General features: G+C 40.4%; 1 protein-coding gene across 4 annotated transcripts; it reads left to right on the top strand.

Annotated features, from left to right (window-relative positions):
• The first annotated feature begins 6324 nt into the window (after positions 1 to 6324).
• On the top strand, positions 6325 to 16450 carry LOC111959455 (T-box transcription factor TBX2b). Of its 4 annotated transcripts, none has more exons than XM_023981014.2 (7): positions 6325 to 7386; positions 8524 to 8800; positions 10249 to 10395; positions 11887 to 11963; positions 12268 to 12455; positions 13265 to 13872; positions 14799 to 16450. In XM_023981014.2, the coding sequence occupies exons 1-7, from the start codon at positions 7028 to 7030 to the stop codon at positions 15231 to 15233; spliced, it is 2091 nt and encodes a 696-aa protein (XP_023836782.1). In that variant the 5' UTR covers positions 6325 to 7027; the 3' UTR covers positions 15234 to 16450. The 4 variants fall into 4 exon arrangements, with proteins under 4 accessions (XP_023836782.1, XP_023836801.1, XP_023836790.1 ...); XM_023981033.2 differs by having other exon boundaries at positions 12286 to 12455; XM_023981022.2 differs by having other exon boundaries at positions 8524 to 8791.
• Positions 16451 to 17223: the final 773 nt, after the last annotated feature.

Genomic DNA, 17223 nt, shown 5'->3' on the forward strand with positions numbered 1-17223 from the left:
CAGAGTGAAACAGTGAACAACACAGACAACATGAGAGTATATTGGTTTAGTGAAATAACATGGAGGCTGGAAAGCAGCAGTAAGGGTGTTCATCGGTACCCTGGGGTCATTATAGCGCCCCCACCTGTTGCTACCTGTGAAAGGTAGGCTGTCAGCATAGAATTGGGAGCTAGAATACTTCTCTATGGCTGTCAATTTCTCCAGACAAACGCTTCAAGCTTTCAAGAGGTACGTCAGAAAGACAATAAATAGGCTATACTATTCGCTAAATAAGRATCTAAAATATTTACAATCGACATACCTGGCATAATCACCAGTTCTGTGCTACTATTTTACAAATAACCTCAACCTATTATTACAAAAGCCTACTTTCAAGGTGATAGCTGCACGTGAAAATAACATCGTATTCACGTTTGTTGTAGGGTGGGGGTTATTCGGCTACCAGTGCTGCTTGTGAGAATTGTTATTTTTCATCAATCAGTCGCAATTTGGCCAAGCGGACAGGACAGCCCACCGGCAGCCCTGCTGACTCGGGTCAATGAGACAACACGAGCACGAAGACGAGCAAATTGAACACAATTCACAGAGGGCGAGAAAGAGGGATTAAAACCCGGCTTTCATGAGTGGGAGATGAAGAAATTTAGAGAAATTTAGAGTGGGGGCAGGGAAGGGGAGTAAAGCGAGAATGAAAGAACGATGGGGAAGAGGAGGGAGAGGGGGTTGGTGGTAGCCTGGCTGYAGGAGGCGCTGGGTATACATGTGACAAGTGGAAATATGAGGGACTTTGACAGGTCTTAAACGGTCTGGCGCCAAGGCCTCAGTCTACCGGCTAAATATAGCAGGAGAGATGATGGGAAGAGAAGAAGAAAAGATGGAGAAAAAAAATACAATGTAGTGGGAGTAGCCTAAAAAATAACAAAACAAAATTACAGACAAATAAGGCTACAGTAGTAACAATACAGTGACCCGTTATTTCGTAATTAGAATTTTCCCGCAGCATATCAGTAACACGCTGGTCACCACAAAAACCCTGAAGGTGCACTGTTCTTTCTGCACATTTTCACCCAACGCTTGGTTTCAAACAAATGATATTATGTGGACCTTACATGGCACAGGGCTTAATGCAAAATGATGTCTGTTGCTTTGGGGTTATAACCTTTTACATAGGAAATGATCTCAAGGTGTGGCGAGCAGATATCTTGTCACGCACAGGAGTGAGCATAAAGACATAAATGGCCTATTTCTAAAGGCCTATGTTAGACATTTAACAGAAATATGCTGAATATTGTCGTTATTGCCACATCTCTCATCTCTGCTTTAACAGGTAGTAGGATATAATGGGGAACGCTTCTGGTATGAACGAGATTAAAAGTAATCAGTAATAACACCACATCACTTGATGATTGCTTTTTCCCATTAGAATGTATTCACACCCTTGCCTTTTTCCACATTGTTGTGTTAAAAGTGGGATTAAAATTGATTTAATTGTAAATTTTGGTCAATGACCTACACAAAATACTCTGTATAATTCTTACATTTATAAAATATGAATACAAATTATAACTCTAATATGCCTTGATTAGATAAGTATTCACCCACCTGAGACAATACATGTTAGAATCACCTTTGGCAGTGATTACAGCTTTGATGCTTATTGGGTTAGTCTCTAAGAGCTTTGCACACCTGGATTGTACAATATTTGCCCATTATTCTTTTTATAATTCTTCAAGCTCTGTCAAATTGGTTGTTGATCATTGCAAGAAAGCCTTTTTCAAGTCATGCCATAGATTTTCAAGACGATTTAAGTCAAAACTGGAACTAGGCCACTCAGGAACATTCAATGTCGTCTTAGTAAGCAACTCCAGTGTCGATTTGGCCTTGTGATTAGGGATACTTAGTCTGTTGCACAACTGAATACATTCAACTGAAGTGTGCCTTCTGCATTTAACCCAACCCCTCTGAATCAGAGAAGTGCGGGGACTGCCTTATCGACATCCATGTCATCACCCGGGGATAAGTTGTTGTTAGGGGTTAACTTCCTTGCTCAAGGGCAGAACAGCAGATTTTTCCACCTTGCCAGCTCAGGGATTCAAACCAGCAACCTTTTGGTTACTGGTCCAACGCTCTTAACCGTTTGGCTACCTGCCACCATTATTGTCCTGTTGAAATGTGATTTTGTTTCTGTATCTGTTGGAAAGAAGACTGAACCAGGTTTTCCTCTAGTATTTTGCCTGTGCTTAGCTGTATTCTGTTTATTTTTATCCTAAAAAACTCCCTAGTCCTGCCGATGAAAAGCATACCCATAACATGATTCAGCCACCACCATGGTTAAAAATATGAAGACTGGTACTCAGTGATGTGTTGTTGGATTTGCCCCAAACATAACATTTTGTATTCAGGGAAAAAAGTTAATTTCTTTGCCACATTTTTTGCAGTATTACTTAAGTGCCTTGTTGCAAACAGGATGCATGTTTTTCAATTGTTTTATTCTGTACATGCTTCCTTCTTTACACTCTGTCATTGTGGAGTAACTACAATGTTGTTGATCCATCCTCAGTGTTCCCTTATGGTGAAATCCCTGAGCAGTTTCCTTCCTCTCAGGCAACTGAGTTAGGAAGCAACGCCTGTATCTTTGTAGTAACTGTGTGTATTGATACACTATCCAAAGTGTAATTAATAACTTCATGATGCTCAAAGGGATATTCAATGTCTGCTTTTTTAAAACTTTTACCCATCTACCAATCGGTGCCCTTCTTTGCGAGCCATTGAAAAACCTCCCTGGTCTTTGTGGTTGAATCTGTGCTTGGAATTCACTACTCCATTGAGGGACCTAACAGATGGGTGATGGGGATGGGGTAGTCATTCAACAATTATGTAACCACTATTATTGAACACAGAATGAGTCCATGTATCTTGTGATTTGTTAAGCACATTTTTACTCCTGAACTTATGTAGGCTTCCCATAACAAAGGGGTTGAATACTTACTGACTCAAGACATTTCAGCTTTTCATTTTTTGTTAATTTCGAACATTTTCTTCAAACAACTTAATTCCACTTTCACTTTATGGGGTATTGTGTGTAGATCAGTGACACCAAATCTCAATTGAATACTTTTTTTATTCAGGTTGTAACACAACAAAATATTGAAAACGTAGGGGTGTGACGTTCTGAAGGCACTACATGGAGGGTATGTACACAGAGCAAATAAATGCAGCGTAATTGCAAACCCGTTGTTGATGTAATTAGTTGTTTAAGTATATTCATAGAAAACCATTAACATTCTCCATGTGGTGCTGATCTTTTCCCGCTCAGAATGTTTCTTCTCCCTAACTTGAACCTGAGTAAGTAGGCTAAGCTTTAACGACGAGTCTTCTACATAGTCTAGCAGCAGTATAGCGTCTGTTAGAATGCACTTAATTTCACTGACTGGGCTACTGACTGACTCAGTCGACCACTAGTTGAATGTATAGCCTATAAAGGACGAAAAACATGACAGACAAGTACAAAGACTGACCAGGTTTTTTGAAAAAGGAAGCATAGTGCTTTAAAGATGTGAGAACTTATTTTTTATCAATATCCTTAAATCAAATAGATCTGAAATAGGCTTAATGATAAATACCACTGAAACTGTAGCCCTATCCATAATACATTCCCTAACTGTAATTTCAAAGGTTTAATAGGAACATTATATTCACAAAACTAAATGATGAAACATGCTCGGCCTAATGAGCTAGAAAAGTAGTAGCCAAATGTTATATCCTTATCCATTATGCATAATTGACCACCCTTAACCTATTATAACAACAATAATTCTACAGGGTTTCAACAATTTCCCATTATTCTGCTAATATTCTTCATAATAGAAACAAAATAAAGAATCACAATTTACCTGATTCCTTTAAGTTTAGGCCACAACATAAAGATTCCAATTAAGTTATGCAGAATCATTTATTCAGATCAAGCCTGATAAAGGCCTCCCTACACGTTTTATTCTGCTCACTGTGATCACAAAATGTATTGACAACAAGGCCTAAATAAATTCACTACAATTTTGAGCACGGCTGGTGTGATAAGTCTATAAAACCATTTACAGAATGTCTCTCAGATAAAAAAAATAAAAAAATGGTATTGGAAGATAAGTTATTTTTGGAATAAATAGAAATGAGTTTGCACAGTGCACAGAGACGTCAGTCGGGTTATAATCGGGTAGGTCGTCAAAAACAAGTGATCAATGTTCTGAAAATATTCCACTGTCTGGATTTTGCTGAGATTTTCACGTTCAGATATAAGCAACAAGTGTCTCACCTCTTACCACCAAGGAACATGCTACAGGGTGGGTAATGTTTTATTTTTCCATTAGTGATACATGACTAATCACATCATATGAATAAGATAGAAAGATGCACTAGAACAGACCACAAAACAAGGCCAATAGCTATTGCACTTTATACCATTCAAAATGTGTGAAACTCTCAAAAGTAGGCTACTTTTAAGCATAGATTACGTTTAATTTCATTCCGTTTTTTTTWATCTAATGTAAATCCTTCAYGCTCTCAACATGCACTTGGAAAGGAATGTGTACTATTCTATTGACACTAATGCCGATGGAGATGTACGAACACTGATATGGAAGAAATGTAGACCTACACAAAACACCGATTCAGACGGCAATATAATAGTTAATCGGAAATGTGTGGTTTGTATCTGACGAATTTATTCGGAAGGATTATTCGTTTTTGTTTCAGTTTTTATGTCGAAGTGACGATGTTCTGGGTTGAGCTAGAGCGGAACCGGTTCTACTTGTATGCGTCGGATCAACTTCTGGGCAGACTGTTCCGTGTATATCCAAATTCTCACATTTTGATGCAAAGAAATAATCATTCCGAAAGAGCATTCTCAGCCCCAAAACGCAAAGCATAAACCGCAGCTTTGGTGTGGATGGCAAGGGGGATTGAACGGCGCTCGCTGGTAGGATTTTAGGGTAAATATGAAGTGACAAGAGTCTGCTCTTATTGTGGTGTGTCAGCCGACTGGCGCCAAACGGCTCTTTAACCAACCGAATCCATGTTAATCAAGCCTAGGGTCCACAGAATGGATTTCTTKAAGGTACAACACAACAGTACCGAGACCGAGTTTCTGGTTGGGTCGCCGTGGGGATCGTTGCAACGGTCTGAAGTGTGTAATGTAGGTGTATGTGGTTTGACACATACCAACAAACAGCCCAGGCGAGTCTGGACACTGTTGTTCCCTCACGCTCAGAAGAGAGCCTGCCCATGACAATGTATTATAAATCATATCATTGCTGTGTCAGTTTATGCTGAAAATGAGAGCGAAGAAGATCATATTAGAATTAAAGGAATAGCCTACGTCTATACAGTATAGTATCGGAGAGCTATTGATAGGCTACGTCAGGCTATTCCTGGTTTTATTATTTTCACTATTTAGGATATAAGGCAATCAAATAAAGTGAATGTACAATAATTCACTTTGCGTAGGTTATAACGTGTGCATGAATAATTGATTTAGCCTAAAACCAAGTGAAGGGGACATAGGTTACACGTCAGAAAAACAATATATATTTAGTTTCTGTAAGGCTATAAGCAAGCACTTACCGCGTTCTATCTGTCAATTTTGCTCTCGAAATTCATTCATTCATCTGTTTTCTTTTCTTCATGCTTCGATGCAGCATCTGGTGCTGCGCTTTTCGAATGACCCGGGGCTGTTTTTAAAGTGGCAATGTCCGGTTTATTAGTCACTGTCCTTGCGGTGAAGCGTTCACAAACAGCAGCGAGTCACGGAAATCGACAGCCCTGGAATATAATCAGTAAATCGAGTCCGATAGCCTACCATTCAGGTACGGGAGGCTGTGGACTCTCTTACCGTCTCAGCATAGTCTGTGTAAGTATATCATTAAGCACAACCAGTGAGGGAACAAACTGTATGCTATTATGGCCAAACCACGATCAACACTTCAACAGATAAAACTGCACGCGGATTTCTAAACAAACGAAACCAGATATAATGGCTATGAGGTAAAAATGTAACCTAAACTGACAACATAATCTTCACATGAAATGGAACCACAACGAATCTATTTGGAATCTTCGTTTTCCTGAGCTAAATTCATACTTTAAAAAATCTATCACCGGTATAGCCTACTAACTTGATTTAGCCTACCTCTAGGCTATAATGAAAGCGACCAAAGAGCAATAAACGTAGGCTATCTATTCGGGTATTGTTTCTGGGCTGGAGTTATGCACCTCGTCGAAAGTATAAAGCTCAAGCCGACCGAGGTGATGCCTCCACCGGCCAAGAATTGAGGGCTGACCCGGTGTTTGGCTTGGAGATYGGGGTGGGATTTCCCGAGCTTTCCTGTCATTGGTTAATATTTTATTCRGTTGACATGTTTTCTTACTGCTAATGCTTCCGACACCTTGTTGTCCACCCCCCTCTCTTAGAGCCTGGCTGGAGCTGTCAAAACCACGCCTATAGAGGCCCACAATTGGTCCAGAAAGCGTAAAATCAGCAATCAAAGGGGCTTGGTTCATTAGTGTTGGGATCGAGGCAGGAAGAACATGTGAGATAGTCACAGTTCTACAGCGAACAGGGCAAGATCTAACCATTTCAACTCCGTGTCCGTGTGGAATGATTGCTTCAGCCTTCAGAGAGGCACATCTTATTTTTCTCAAAGCGACGGGTCGAGAGAAAAAAGGAAACCCCGATTCTGCTCTCAAAGCGTAGCTGCTTCACTATCTTTGACTGATATTGTTACTGCACTTCGTGGAGGTACCAGCAACGGGAGTTTACGTGTAGTATAGGCTAGTTCCTATCATTTCAGTTTTTTCTGCTAATAACCGTCTATAACCCGTCTATCCATAGCCTATCTGGCACAGTATTCGACATTACTTCTGTATACTTCTTACAGAAATAACAATACATTATTCTGGAAACTGTCCTACTGTTTTTGCCGAGGGGGGAGAATATCACTATATATCATAATTTCACTTCGATATTTTGGATGCACCGATGAGAGATCCAGTTTTCACAGGGACTGCCATGGCTTATCACCCTTTCCACGCTCACCGTCCGACCGACTTCTCCATGTCAGCTTTCCTAGCGGCCGCGCAGCCTTCCTTCTTCCCGACGCTCACTCTGCCTCATGCGGCTCTTACTAAGCCCATGTCGGACCACCTCGTTGGAGCCGCGGAGGCAGGGCTCCACCCGGCTCTCAGCCACCACCACCAGGCGGCTCATCTCCGCAGCCTGAAGAGCCTGGAGCCCGAGGAAGAGGTGGAGGACGACCCTAAAGTCACACTGGAGGCCAAGGACCTATGGGACCAGTTTCACAAAATAGGAACAGAGATGGTTATTACCAAATCTGGAAGGTGAGAGTGCGCTCTGATAATTATTGCCAGCGAGGCTGACTACAGCGTCATGGTTGTTCTCTGTCCATCAATGGCAATTATAGCATGTAAATCTTGGTGGGACAAATYTTGTCCATACTGTATAGGCTTTGTGTTCAGATGTGCCTTGTCTTTTTATGTAACGCTTCAAAAAGATTATGGCGAAAGCAAGAGGGTTCGAAAGAGGTAGTTACATTTAGGATTACAGCGAAACAATATTACAGGGCCTGCTGTAGGCTAGACTGGCCCTATGTGATGCTGTTATTCTTTGTAGACTATTGTCTGTTCTTTAARTTATAGGCCTAGTTTATTATCGAAATAGGTTAATTATTTAACTTAAWAGTGATAAATACAATCACAGTTTACTATTGTGACCTGACTTATAGCATTTTATTTAGTTTCGATGGTACGATTGTTATAATCAAGTTTGGAGCGTCTTTGACAGCGTCTGGAGGAGACGCTATCAGAGACCGTAAAGGATCAATATTTGCAATATTTAGAAAATGTTGAATGCAATAAAGACGAGCCGTTTTGAGTTTAGGTTAGTAGTCTTGCCAGAGAGGGAAAAAACCCTCCCCTGGCTTTAGTCAGCAAAACGATACCAGCATATGGATCAAACTGCATTCTGTCATGACAGTTGAGCTTCTGGATTTTGTAAACAGACTGACAGACTGGAAAAAGAGGATTGTGATTTAACCTAAGTGATAGTGTCATGTCATAAATATATTTCACTTGACTGATTACAGACAAATTCCTAAATATTATAATCAACAAAATAAAATAAATACAGAATACTTTTAAGTAGGCTATTAGGCCTATAACTTATTCGTTTTATTTCCTACAACTATCATGGTATTTTCAAAGTAGCATGTACATAATTCGATGGAATGATTTTATTATAAAGAACAGTTCTGTCAATTAATATTACTTTATAATTTGCCTATATCGATTAAATAGTGTTGCATTTTCCCTGGACACAAAGGAGAGAGCCACTCGCCTAATGACATGTTAATACAATGTTATTGTCAGATTTCTGTCTTGTCTGACAACATTAAATGTCATATGTTTATGAATAAGCCTACATGCAGTTAATTCCACGCATATTTGTCTGTCTTCCAGGAGAATGTTTCCTCCGTTTAAAGTCAGAATAAATGGTCTTGATAAAAAAGCCAAGTATATTCTATTGATGGATATAGTCGCTGCCGACGACTGCCGCTACAAGTTCCACAATTCTCGCTGGATGGTAGCGGGGAAGGCCGACCCGGAGATGCCCAAAAGAATGTACATTCACCCGGATAGCCCGGCTACGGGAGAGCAGTGGATGGCCAAGCCGGTTGCTTTTCATAAACTGAAGCTGACCAACAATATCTCGGACAAGCATGGATTTGTAAGTACTGTATGTTGACTTTTATTTACATTTAAACACGCAATTGTATTTGTGATTAATAATAATACTTGACACACATTTTATACAGCATATGTTTTAGGTTCTGGAGTAATACAGTGTATTTAAAAGACAGATACTGTTGGATTTTTTGAGCGAGATATTTCTATATTTCTTGGATACTCTTATTCTATTTGCAACATTATTTTAGTAGGCCTAACGTATTGGCACAGCATGTTCCCCATTAGTTTTGCCACGCTGTTGCCACTGTCGACATGCAGGAAGGACATGCCCCCACTGTTCAATGTCGACATAGGCCTGTTTCCAAATATGATCTCCCAATATATTATTGTCTAAAGCTTCATAAAAGTAGACTATACATCTAATATCACGAATGCTCTTGTTGTTGGTAGATATAGTAGGTTAATAATGTAACGCATTTACACATTTATAAAACGAGGTTTTACACGATTGAGGAAGAGGATTGAAATCACGATTCAAGTATTAGATGTGCTATTTTTTTTAATCATATAAGCGAAGGGGGAATTCTTGAGAAATGGGGATTATGAGAGTCAGAAATCGGGTCAAGGAAACTGGGCAGAGTGGAAATCGGCTTGGATCGGGCGAGCCTCTGTGGAGTCCTTTGACGTAGATTTGATTGCTTTATTCTGACCTAGCCTCACTGTCTTGAGCCAGCTTGAGCAGCGTGGAATAAAAACAATGTGTGGATGTAGCCTGTACTCGAACTCGAAGGCCGATCATGTTTCGCCGTTGGTCCCTGAAGTGCTGTTTGTAGCCTACTGTAAAAAATAAACCGCGGAGAAGAGGAAAATGATGGATGCTTCAGAAAGTCGTCTAGAGAGAAGCTGCAGTGTTACAGCGTGTGTTTGTTCAATGCTCATAAACCTATGTGCAAACAAACCGACTGTAAACAAATTGAACATTTACATGCCAGACGCATCCAGGCGTTTTTGCAAAATTTTTCAGACAGTGTTTTAATAGATCTAGGCCTACGTTTTACCATAGGCTATCCAACCTGTATCTTTAATTATCCAGTCAGTGTGTATAGGCCTACGTGTTGTAGTAGTTAATGAATGTATAGAATATACATGTGTTATAAATATTATCAGATACCCAGTAGGTTAGCCAGCATATATGATAATGCCAATATTACATGAATGTTTATCTTTAGTATTGTTTTCTATCGCGATCTGTGTTGACCAAAGGTGTGTTCTCTTGCATTCTAAGAATATGCAGTAGGACCAATTCTGAATAGACCTACTTATTGTTATGAATAATAATCTTTATAAGAAATAATAATAACATATATTAATTTAATGTGATGTACATGATTGTATTGTATTAATCACGTATGGGCCTAAGAGTGACTTTGAGATAGGCCTAGCATCAGATGGTGTCGATGAAATTATAATAATTCTTTTTTTCCCTTCCCTCCACAGACGATTCTTAATTCCATGCACAAATACCAGCCCAGGTTTCATATCGTGAGGGCCAACGACATCCTGAAGCTCCCCTACAGCACGTTTAGGACATACGTGTTCCCAGAGACAGACTTCATCGCTGTCACAGCTTATCAAAATGACAAGGTAAGCAATACAGTAGCCTGTACAATACAGTACAATAAAGTGGAATTTAACACAGGCTACATTAATGTTAGAGACCATGAAATAACCTCGCCATAAGAGGTTGGGCCTATATTCACATAAATGTCACGATTTTCTATCAGCAAAAGGTTAATCTGAGGTTCAATTTTGTTTTGTTTGTTTTCATGCTGTGAAAAATTGGCTCATTTGTGGAATTCGATGGCCTCACTCGTTTGTACAATCTTGTTGCATTTAATGATCTTTGTTGACGAATTTAGTCCGACTTTTTACAGTGAAACCGTTTCTGCAGGGTTTTTAATCTGTAGGACTAAATGCACCTGCCCAATCAAACCGCATGTTGGTCGTCATTGTCAAATGTTATGGTTAACCTTACGTAACCAGTTTAGCCTACAATTGCAGGCATATATTTGACTAGTAAAATACGGATTTGAAAAAGTTTGCTTGCTGTTGTCTTTCCGTCTATGGGCTATGGACGATTTGTTGCTGTTGATTAAAGGCTACAATTCCATTCAAATCTAATTAGATGGCGCATCTTTGGACACTGACACCATTTGGTTAAAGACGGATTTCTCATGGTTCTTCAGGGTGTCAGTAATTCCTAGATTTGATGTATTGAGTATTTATTTTAGTTGCAGTCTAATATTATCTAGCTCCCTGCGACCCCCTCTCTTCTCCCCCTCCTTGAGTCTAATTGGCGTCCGTGTCAGAGGGGCCTGTGGTGGTCTTGTTGCTATCGTAAAGTTTATGGCAAAAAGTCACAATCGATTAGAAGGCACTAGCCTCGCCAGTTTGTCCACGAGCTACACAGTCTCKGAGGCTGCCTGCGCAATCAAAGCGTGACAGACGGGGAACTGCGACTCCGTGATTGGTCGATTCGCGAATTCCTCAAGAGTTCCATACAAGGTGAGGAGGGGGGAAACAGGACAAACCAAGCAGCGTGCACAGCCGTTCCAGTGATGGGGGTGGCTCCAAAGCCCATGCAGTATTTGTTCCATACAAGCCTTGCATGAAGTAGCAATGATCCAAACCACATAATTAATTATGGATAAGATAGTCAGTTATCTGTTCAAGTCGCCCCCACTCAGCTCTCCCCCTCTCTCACTCTCCGAAAAAAATGGATGGAGAAACAATGTTTCTCATGGGGGTCGTGAGAATAACGCCTCGTCATTAAACCACCATTAATAATGCAACATCTACCGGGGCTTCCTTTCAACAGAGTGAGTTCTGTTCGGTGTGTTTAACGGGACACTATGTGTGTGGGAGAAATATATCAGAATAAATAATGTTGAGAAAAACACGTGACCCTATATATAGGTCAATTCATTATTAGGCCTGGGCCTATAGGCCGAGTTAAGGCCTACTACTACTACTACTAGTAGTTAATTCTAACTTCTTGGTTAGGCCTATTTTTCATTGTTTATCTTGTTTACACCCAGCACTGTTTAATATATTTTCTCCATTTCCTGTCCACAGATAACACAGCTGAAGATTGATAATAACCCTTTTGCCAAAGGATTCAGAGACACCGGAAATGGAAGACGAGAGAAAAGGTAAGCTTAGGCTATGTCGATTCGCCCATCACATCGTGTAGTCTAGCCTACTTCTATATAAATTATATTGATCATAATACGATCATAAGCATAGGACATATGTTATGCATGTTTTAACCATGCCCCAACGTTATTCCATTTAATCTGTTTATTAGTTAACAAAATAAAAATGACAAAATGCATGCTATTCTCAACTCTGATGTAGGCTTATCATTGAATGTAGGTCGGCCCACAGCTGCCCTGATGTCATGTTAATGGTGTATGGATGCCTTACTTGAATACATGTACCCACTATTATTAAAAGGGAACCGTTCAACTCTAGGAAACAGTTGACCCTTCCCTCCCTGCGGATGTATGAAGACCAATGCAAAGCAGACCGAGACGGGGGCGACTCTGATGCCTCCTCTAGCGAACCAACAACTGGCCGAGAAAGTGCGCACTCCCCAACCGGACCTGGATCCAGCCCGCTTAGGTTCAGTCGAATCAGCCGAGGTAAATTATATTCAACCTAAATCTCAGTTCGTTTGATAGGCTTAAACATAATAGTGCAATTGTGTCCAATGGCATTTAGACTTATGGTGGCTGAACTATGTAGGCTATAGGCCAAATCCTCTAGTAATTTAGCCTATTTGAGAGAATAGGCTTTAGGCCTATACCCAATAGTGTACGGTTTGTGAAACTTCATTTCATTTATTATGTCAAAGTATTAGATTTGTGCAACACAAAAAGCAATTTACCAAGAACACACAGAGTAATAGTACATTTTCTAATTACAAAATGTACTTTGATCGTTTTCAGCAGCTCATGTTCTTTAGATTTACAGTGTTCTTTCGTGACAGGCTATTTGTTCAACTCACTTATTATTGAAATATTAAATAACAGTTGTAATGCATAGACTTAATCAGTCTATTTGACCATCGAAAAACACTAACTTTTGACTGCTCAACTTTCGAGTCATAACTGAAGTCTATTTACTCTTGGGTAAAAATACAACACAAAAGCCACATGTTAATGCTCGGAGTAAGCCTCTTGGGCTGACATGTAGGAAGGAAACGGTTAGACAGGGCATGTTAACACTAAATCATGACTGTACACTTAAAATAATCACTTACACAGTGCGTGTGTGTGTGCTTGTGAATGTTGTAACCACTGCCGTTTCAACTGCTATTTTACTTTCCATTATTAATCATATATTTGTATTTATTTAAGTCTGAGCATGGCATGGAATTTTGTCAGTTATTTTACATTTAGGCCCACCAACATACAGCTAATTCTGACTACAACTTTTTTTTTTATAACAGATGATAAAACCTGTACTGACAGTGAGCAAGAACTTGATCATCAGGACGATCGTTGTACCGCATCGAACAGCCCTGGACCCGAGCCGCCCTCTCCCTTCAGCCCGAGGTGCGAGGACCGGGTGAAGGATAAGCCGAGTCTGGACAAGAAAGACGACTATCCGTGCTCAAGGAAGCCGAGTGACTCCATATTCAGGAACCTTGAGAAAGGAGACAAAACGGAGAACAGGCACAGGAAAGACACTACAGATTCGTCAAAAAAGAACACCACAGACAGCGGCGGGATAAGCGCAAGCAAGGAAAGTTTCTCCCCGCTCATGGTTCAAACAGAGAGCCCATCACACTTTAGCGCGAGCCACCTGCAGAGTCTGGCCCTGTCTGGCTTGCACAGCCAGCAGTTTTTTAATCCCATGAACGCCGGACAAATGCTATTTCACCCTGGACAGTTCGCTATGGGCCCAGGAGCGTTTTCTGCCATGAGCATGGGACATCTATTGGCGTCGGTATCTGGAGCAAGTGGTATGGAAAACGGCAGCCTCTCCGCCCAGGGCACGGGGGGCACCCCGAACCCTTTCCCCTTCCATCTGTCGCAGCACATGCTCGCCTCTCAGGTAAGGGAGACTTTAATTCTACACAGCAACAAATTGTTTGTTTGAACTCGGAGATCACTTATAGGCCATTATGCTCGTTTGACTTTAGGCCTAGAATAGGCTTTGACCAATAAAATAAAATAAAATCGTATTGGTCACATACACATGGTTAGCAGATGTTATTGCGAGTATAGCGAAATGATTGTGCTCCTAGTTCCGACAGTGCAGCAATATCTAACAAGTAATCTAACAATTCCACAACAACTACCCAGAAGACACAAATCTAAGTTAAGGCACGAGTCTTACAAGTATGTCCAAACTTAGTGCCAAAAGTCCACTGTAGACGCTATGCTTTGTACCATTTAACTGGCCGGATCAGCAGGCTCTATTCTGGGCAGAACTCAATGTCTCAGTATGTTGGGTTATCAGGTCACTGCCACTAGGCCTAGGGAAGCTTGGGTCTCTTGAACGCTTATCATAGTGAGGACGCATGCTGGCAGAATAGCGACAAAAAAGGTATAGGCCTATATATATTATTATTACCATTATTTTGAACAACAGTTTTGTTAATTGTGTTTCAAAGCCGAAATGAACATGCTTTAGAAGAGCACCCATAAATCAACCACTCAGGAAATGTGTGGGTGCAAAAACGCAAGGCCTTGCTTTTATTTACCCCCCTTTGGATTGGGAATAAGCGTTCTCCTTTTTAGCCTCCAATGCGTATAGCCTTCATTATTCTTAGGGGTTCATTAACATCGGAGAAGATGACTTCCTTGTAGGTTTAATTATTGAAGTGAACTAGCTATTCAGGCCGTGCATAATTTGGTCGTTGAGCGGGTTCCCCAAGGTTCAATAGGACTAGTCATTTGAGTAGGCTACATCGTGGTCTGAATATATCACTATCACGGTCCCAGTACTAACTGCCATTTTCTCCTGTCTGATTTCAGGGCATTCCCATGCCGACCTTTGGAGGCCTGTTCCCKTACCCYTACAKCTACATGGCTGCRGCTGCAGCCGCGGCCTCCGCCATGCCCGCRAGCACTACAGCCAGCTCYCTCTCGAGGAATCCCTTCCTCACCAGCTCCCGCCCRCGGCTCCGGTTRAARCCTTACCAGATCCCSGTGTCRATGGCCCAGAGCACAAGTCTARTCACCACCGGCCTGCCAGGCGGCCTAAACCCCYGCTCCGAYTCSTCCAAATCGGGCAGCAGGGAGACGAGTCCCGTGCCTGAMKTCCACAACKACAAAGCGGGGTCGAGTCARAGGACCAGCTCRCCCAAATCGATGAAGGACTCTATCAATGAGCTCCAAAACATCCAGAGACTAGTGAGCGGCCTTGAGAGCCAGAGAGAGACGTACCCCCCGAGAGACTCTCCTAAGTGATCTCACTAATGGAATAATATATTCCACCACGACTTGGCTTGAAATATCAGAGGACTTTATTCGAAATTTTGTACAGCACATTACGCGAGGAAATGTCAATACAGGCCTACCTTTTCGCGCGCCTGGACTGAGAAAAGAGGCAGGGAATGAAGTAGAGAGAACCAGCGTCGTCACTTACTGTTTCTGTGTGGGGTACGCTTTCAATATTATAGGAAACTGAAGCATCGAAATAATATGAAAACCAAAAGTGGGCACTGAATTTTTAGGCGTCTGGCTAAAACTTGAGCACACTAAGAGGATACCGCAAGGAGGAAAACCTACTAACCACATTCTTCATGTAGTGGTATTGTTTTTAGGGACTGAAGAGAGAACCGTTTCAAACTATAATCAATAGACGTGCTTTTTTTTAATGATGAGAGCACTACAGCAGTATAAGTACTGAATGAACATTGGTGTGCGTTTTGCCCGCATTATGGAGAAGGTGCAACCTGTAAAACGACAGGAAAACAAGCTACATCCCAAACGTTTTTAGAACATAGGCTATTATTTCAAAAGGGATGGATAAAATGAACGTTCCGTGAAAAATAATTGATAGAAGAACGCTTAGGCCTATAGTTTCTGCCAGATTTTTTGTTTGAATTATTTATGTAATTAAAATAAATTCTGTAAATAAGCTATAAAGGAATCCAAGAATATGCAATTGGTATTAATTTATTTAAGACTGTACATTGACGTGTATATAATATTTAGAGTTTAACTCGTTGCTTTTTATTCTTTTTTATTTTACATGAACGTATTCTGTAAATGAAAGCTATTTAGCGCTTGTTGGTTTGAACCAGAAAGTTTTTATCTGTGATGCATAGCTGATTATCTGCCTGTGACACATGAAGGAAACAAACATGTGTGCCATGTTTATCAGCTATCTCTGTCTGCAAAAACTAATATCAGAAAAGAGAGAAAGAGAGATGGATAGAGAGAAAGCTGCCTATTTGTCACATTACCTGGCTATTATCTGCAGGAGAGGCAGAGATATAGAAAAACCTCAGGTCATTTCACTCCAACACAGGAGAGGATGATTACATCTCTCTTTAAATGGGGCATAATGCATATCTATATATATATAAATATATTTAAAATTGAAAGCGTATCTCGCTTATGCTGGTTGTGATTTTTTGTTGAATTATCTCACAATTTCAATAAAAAAAACAATGTGTTAATTTGTGTTCACTCATATTTTGTACCTACTGGATACAGTTAAAGTATCTTTGAAATTCATAATAATAATAATTGAAATGAATTATTAATAATGTATATATGCTACCTATTATTATAATTATAGCTTAATTATGATTATTATGATTATTATCTCCCAACATCAGATGAATGAGGCCTCTAAATGAATGATAATACCCCTTACATATTGAAATAAGACCTAAGTAGTTCTCTGAGTGTATGGTGCCCCCTGTCGGCAGTTTATTTGAGGATAAAATTCWAGTTTTTCAGCCCAGTATTTCTCGAGTTCTTTATCATTGATGATTGTGTAACAAATTCAAACGAAATATTACATTATACCATCTTGAAAAGGCAAATCGATGTATTGTAGAATTCTGTTCATAAGAGCAACGTAGAATGTATAACTATCATTAGTTACAAATCATTTTATTCTCATAACAATTAGGCCTATAAGGCCTATACTTGTCATATTTACATTGCGATGCCGTTGAATAGAGGAGCGTGAGTGATGACATGCAAGGCATCTCTTTTTAAACTGAGCTACTGTTAGTGTTTATATAAGTGTTTCCTGTAGTATTGTCTGTATTCTACTATTTATAGAACAGAATAGTAATATAGGATTATTTATAGGAGGGCGAGACACTGCACTTCCGTCTCCCCCTCCCCACTTCAACCGCGCATATCCTCTGCACGTTCAATAGCACTTGGCCTATAGACGCAGTTAACTGTTTGAGTGAATGAGAAAAACTGTATGACA

The sequence above is a fragment of the Salvelinus sp. IW2-2015 genome, linkage group LG4p, assembly GCF_002910315.2.
Source record: "Salvelinus sp. IW2-2015 linkage group LG4p, ASM291031v2, whole genome shotgun sequence".
NCBI classification, from domain to species: Eukaryota; Metazoa; Chordata; class Actinopteri; order Salmoniformes; family Salmonidae; genus Salvelinus; species Salvelinus sp. IW2-2015.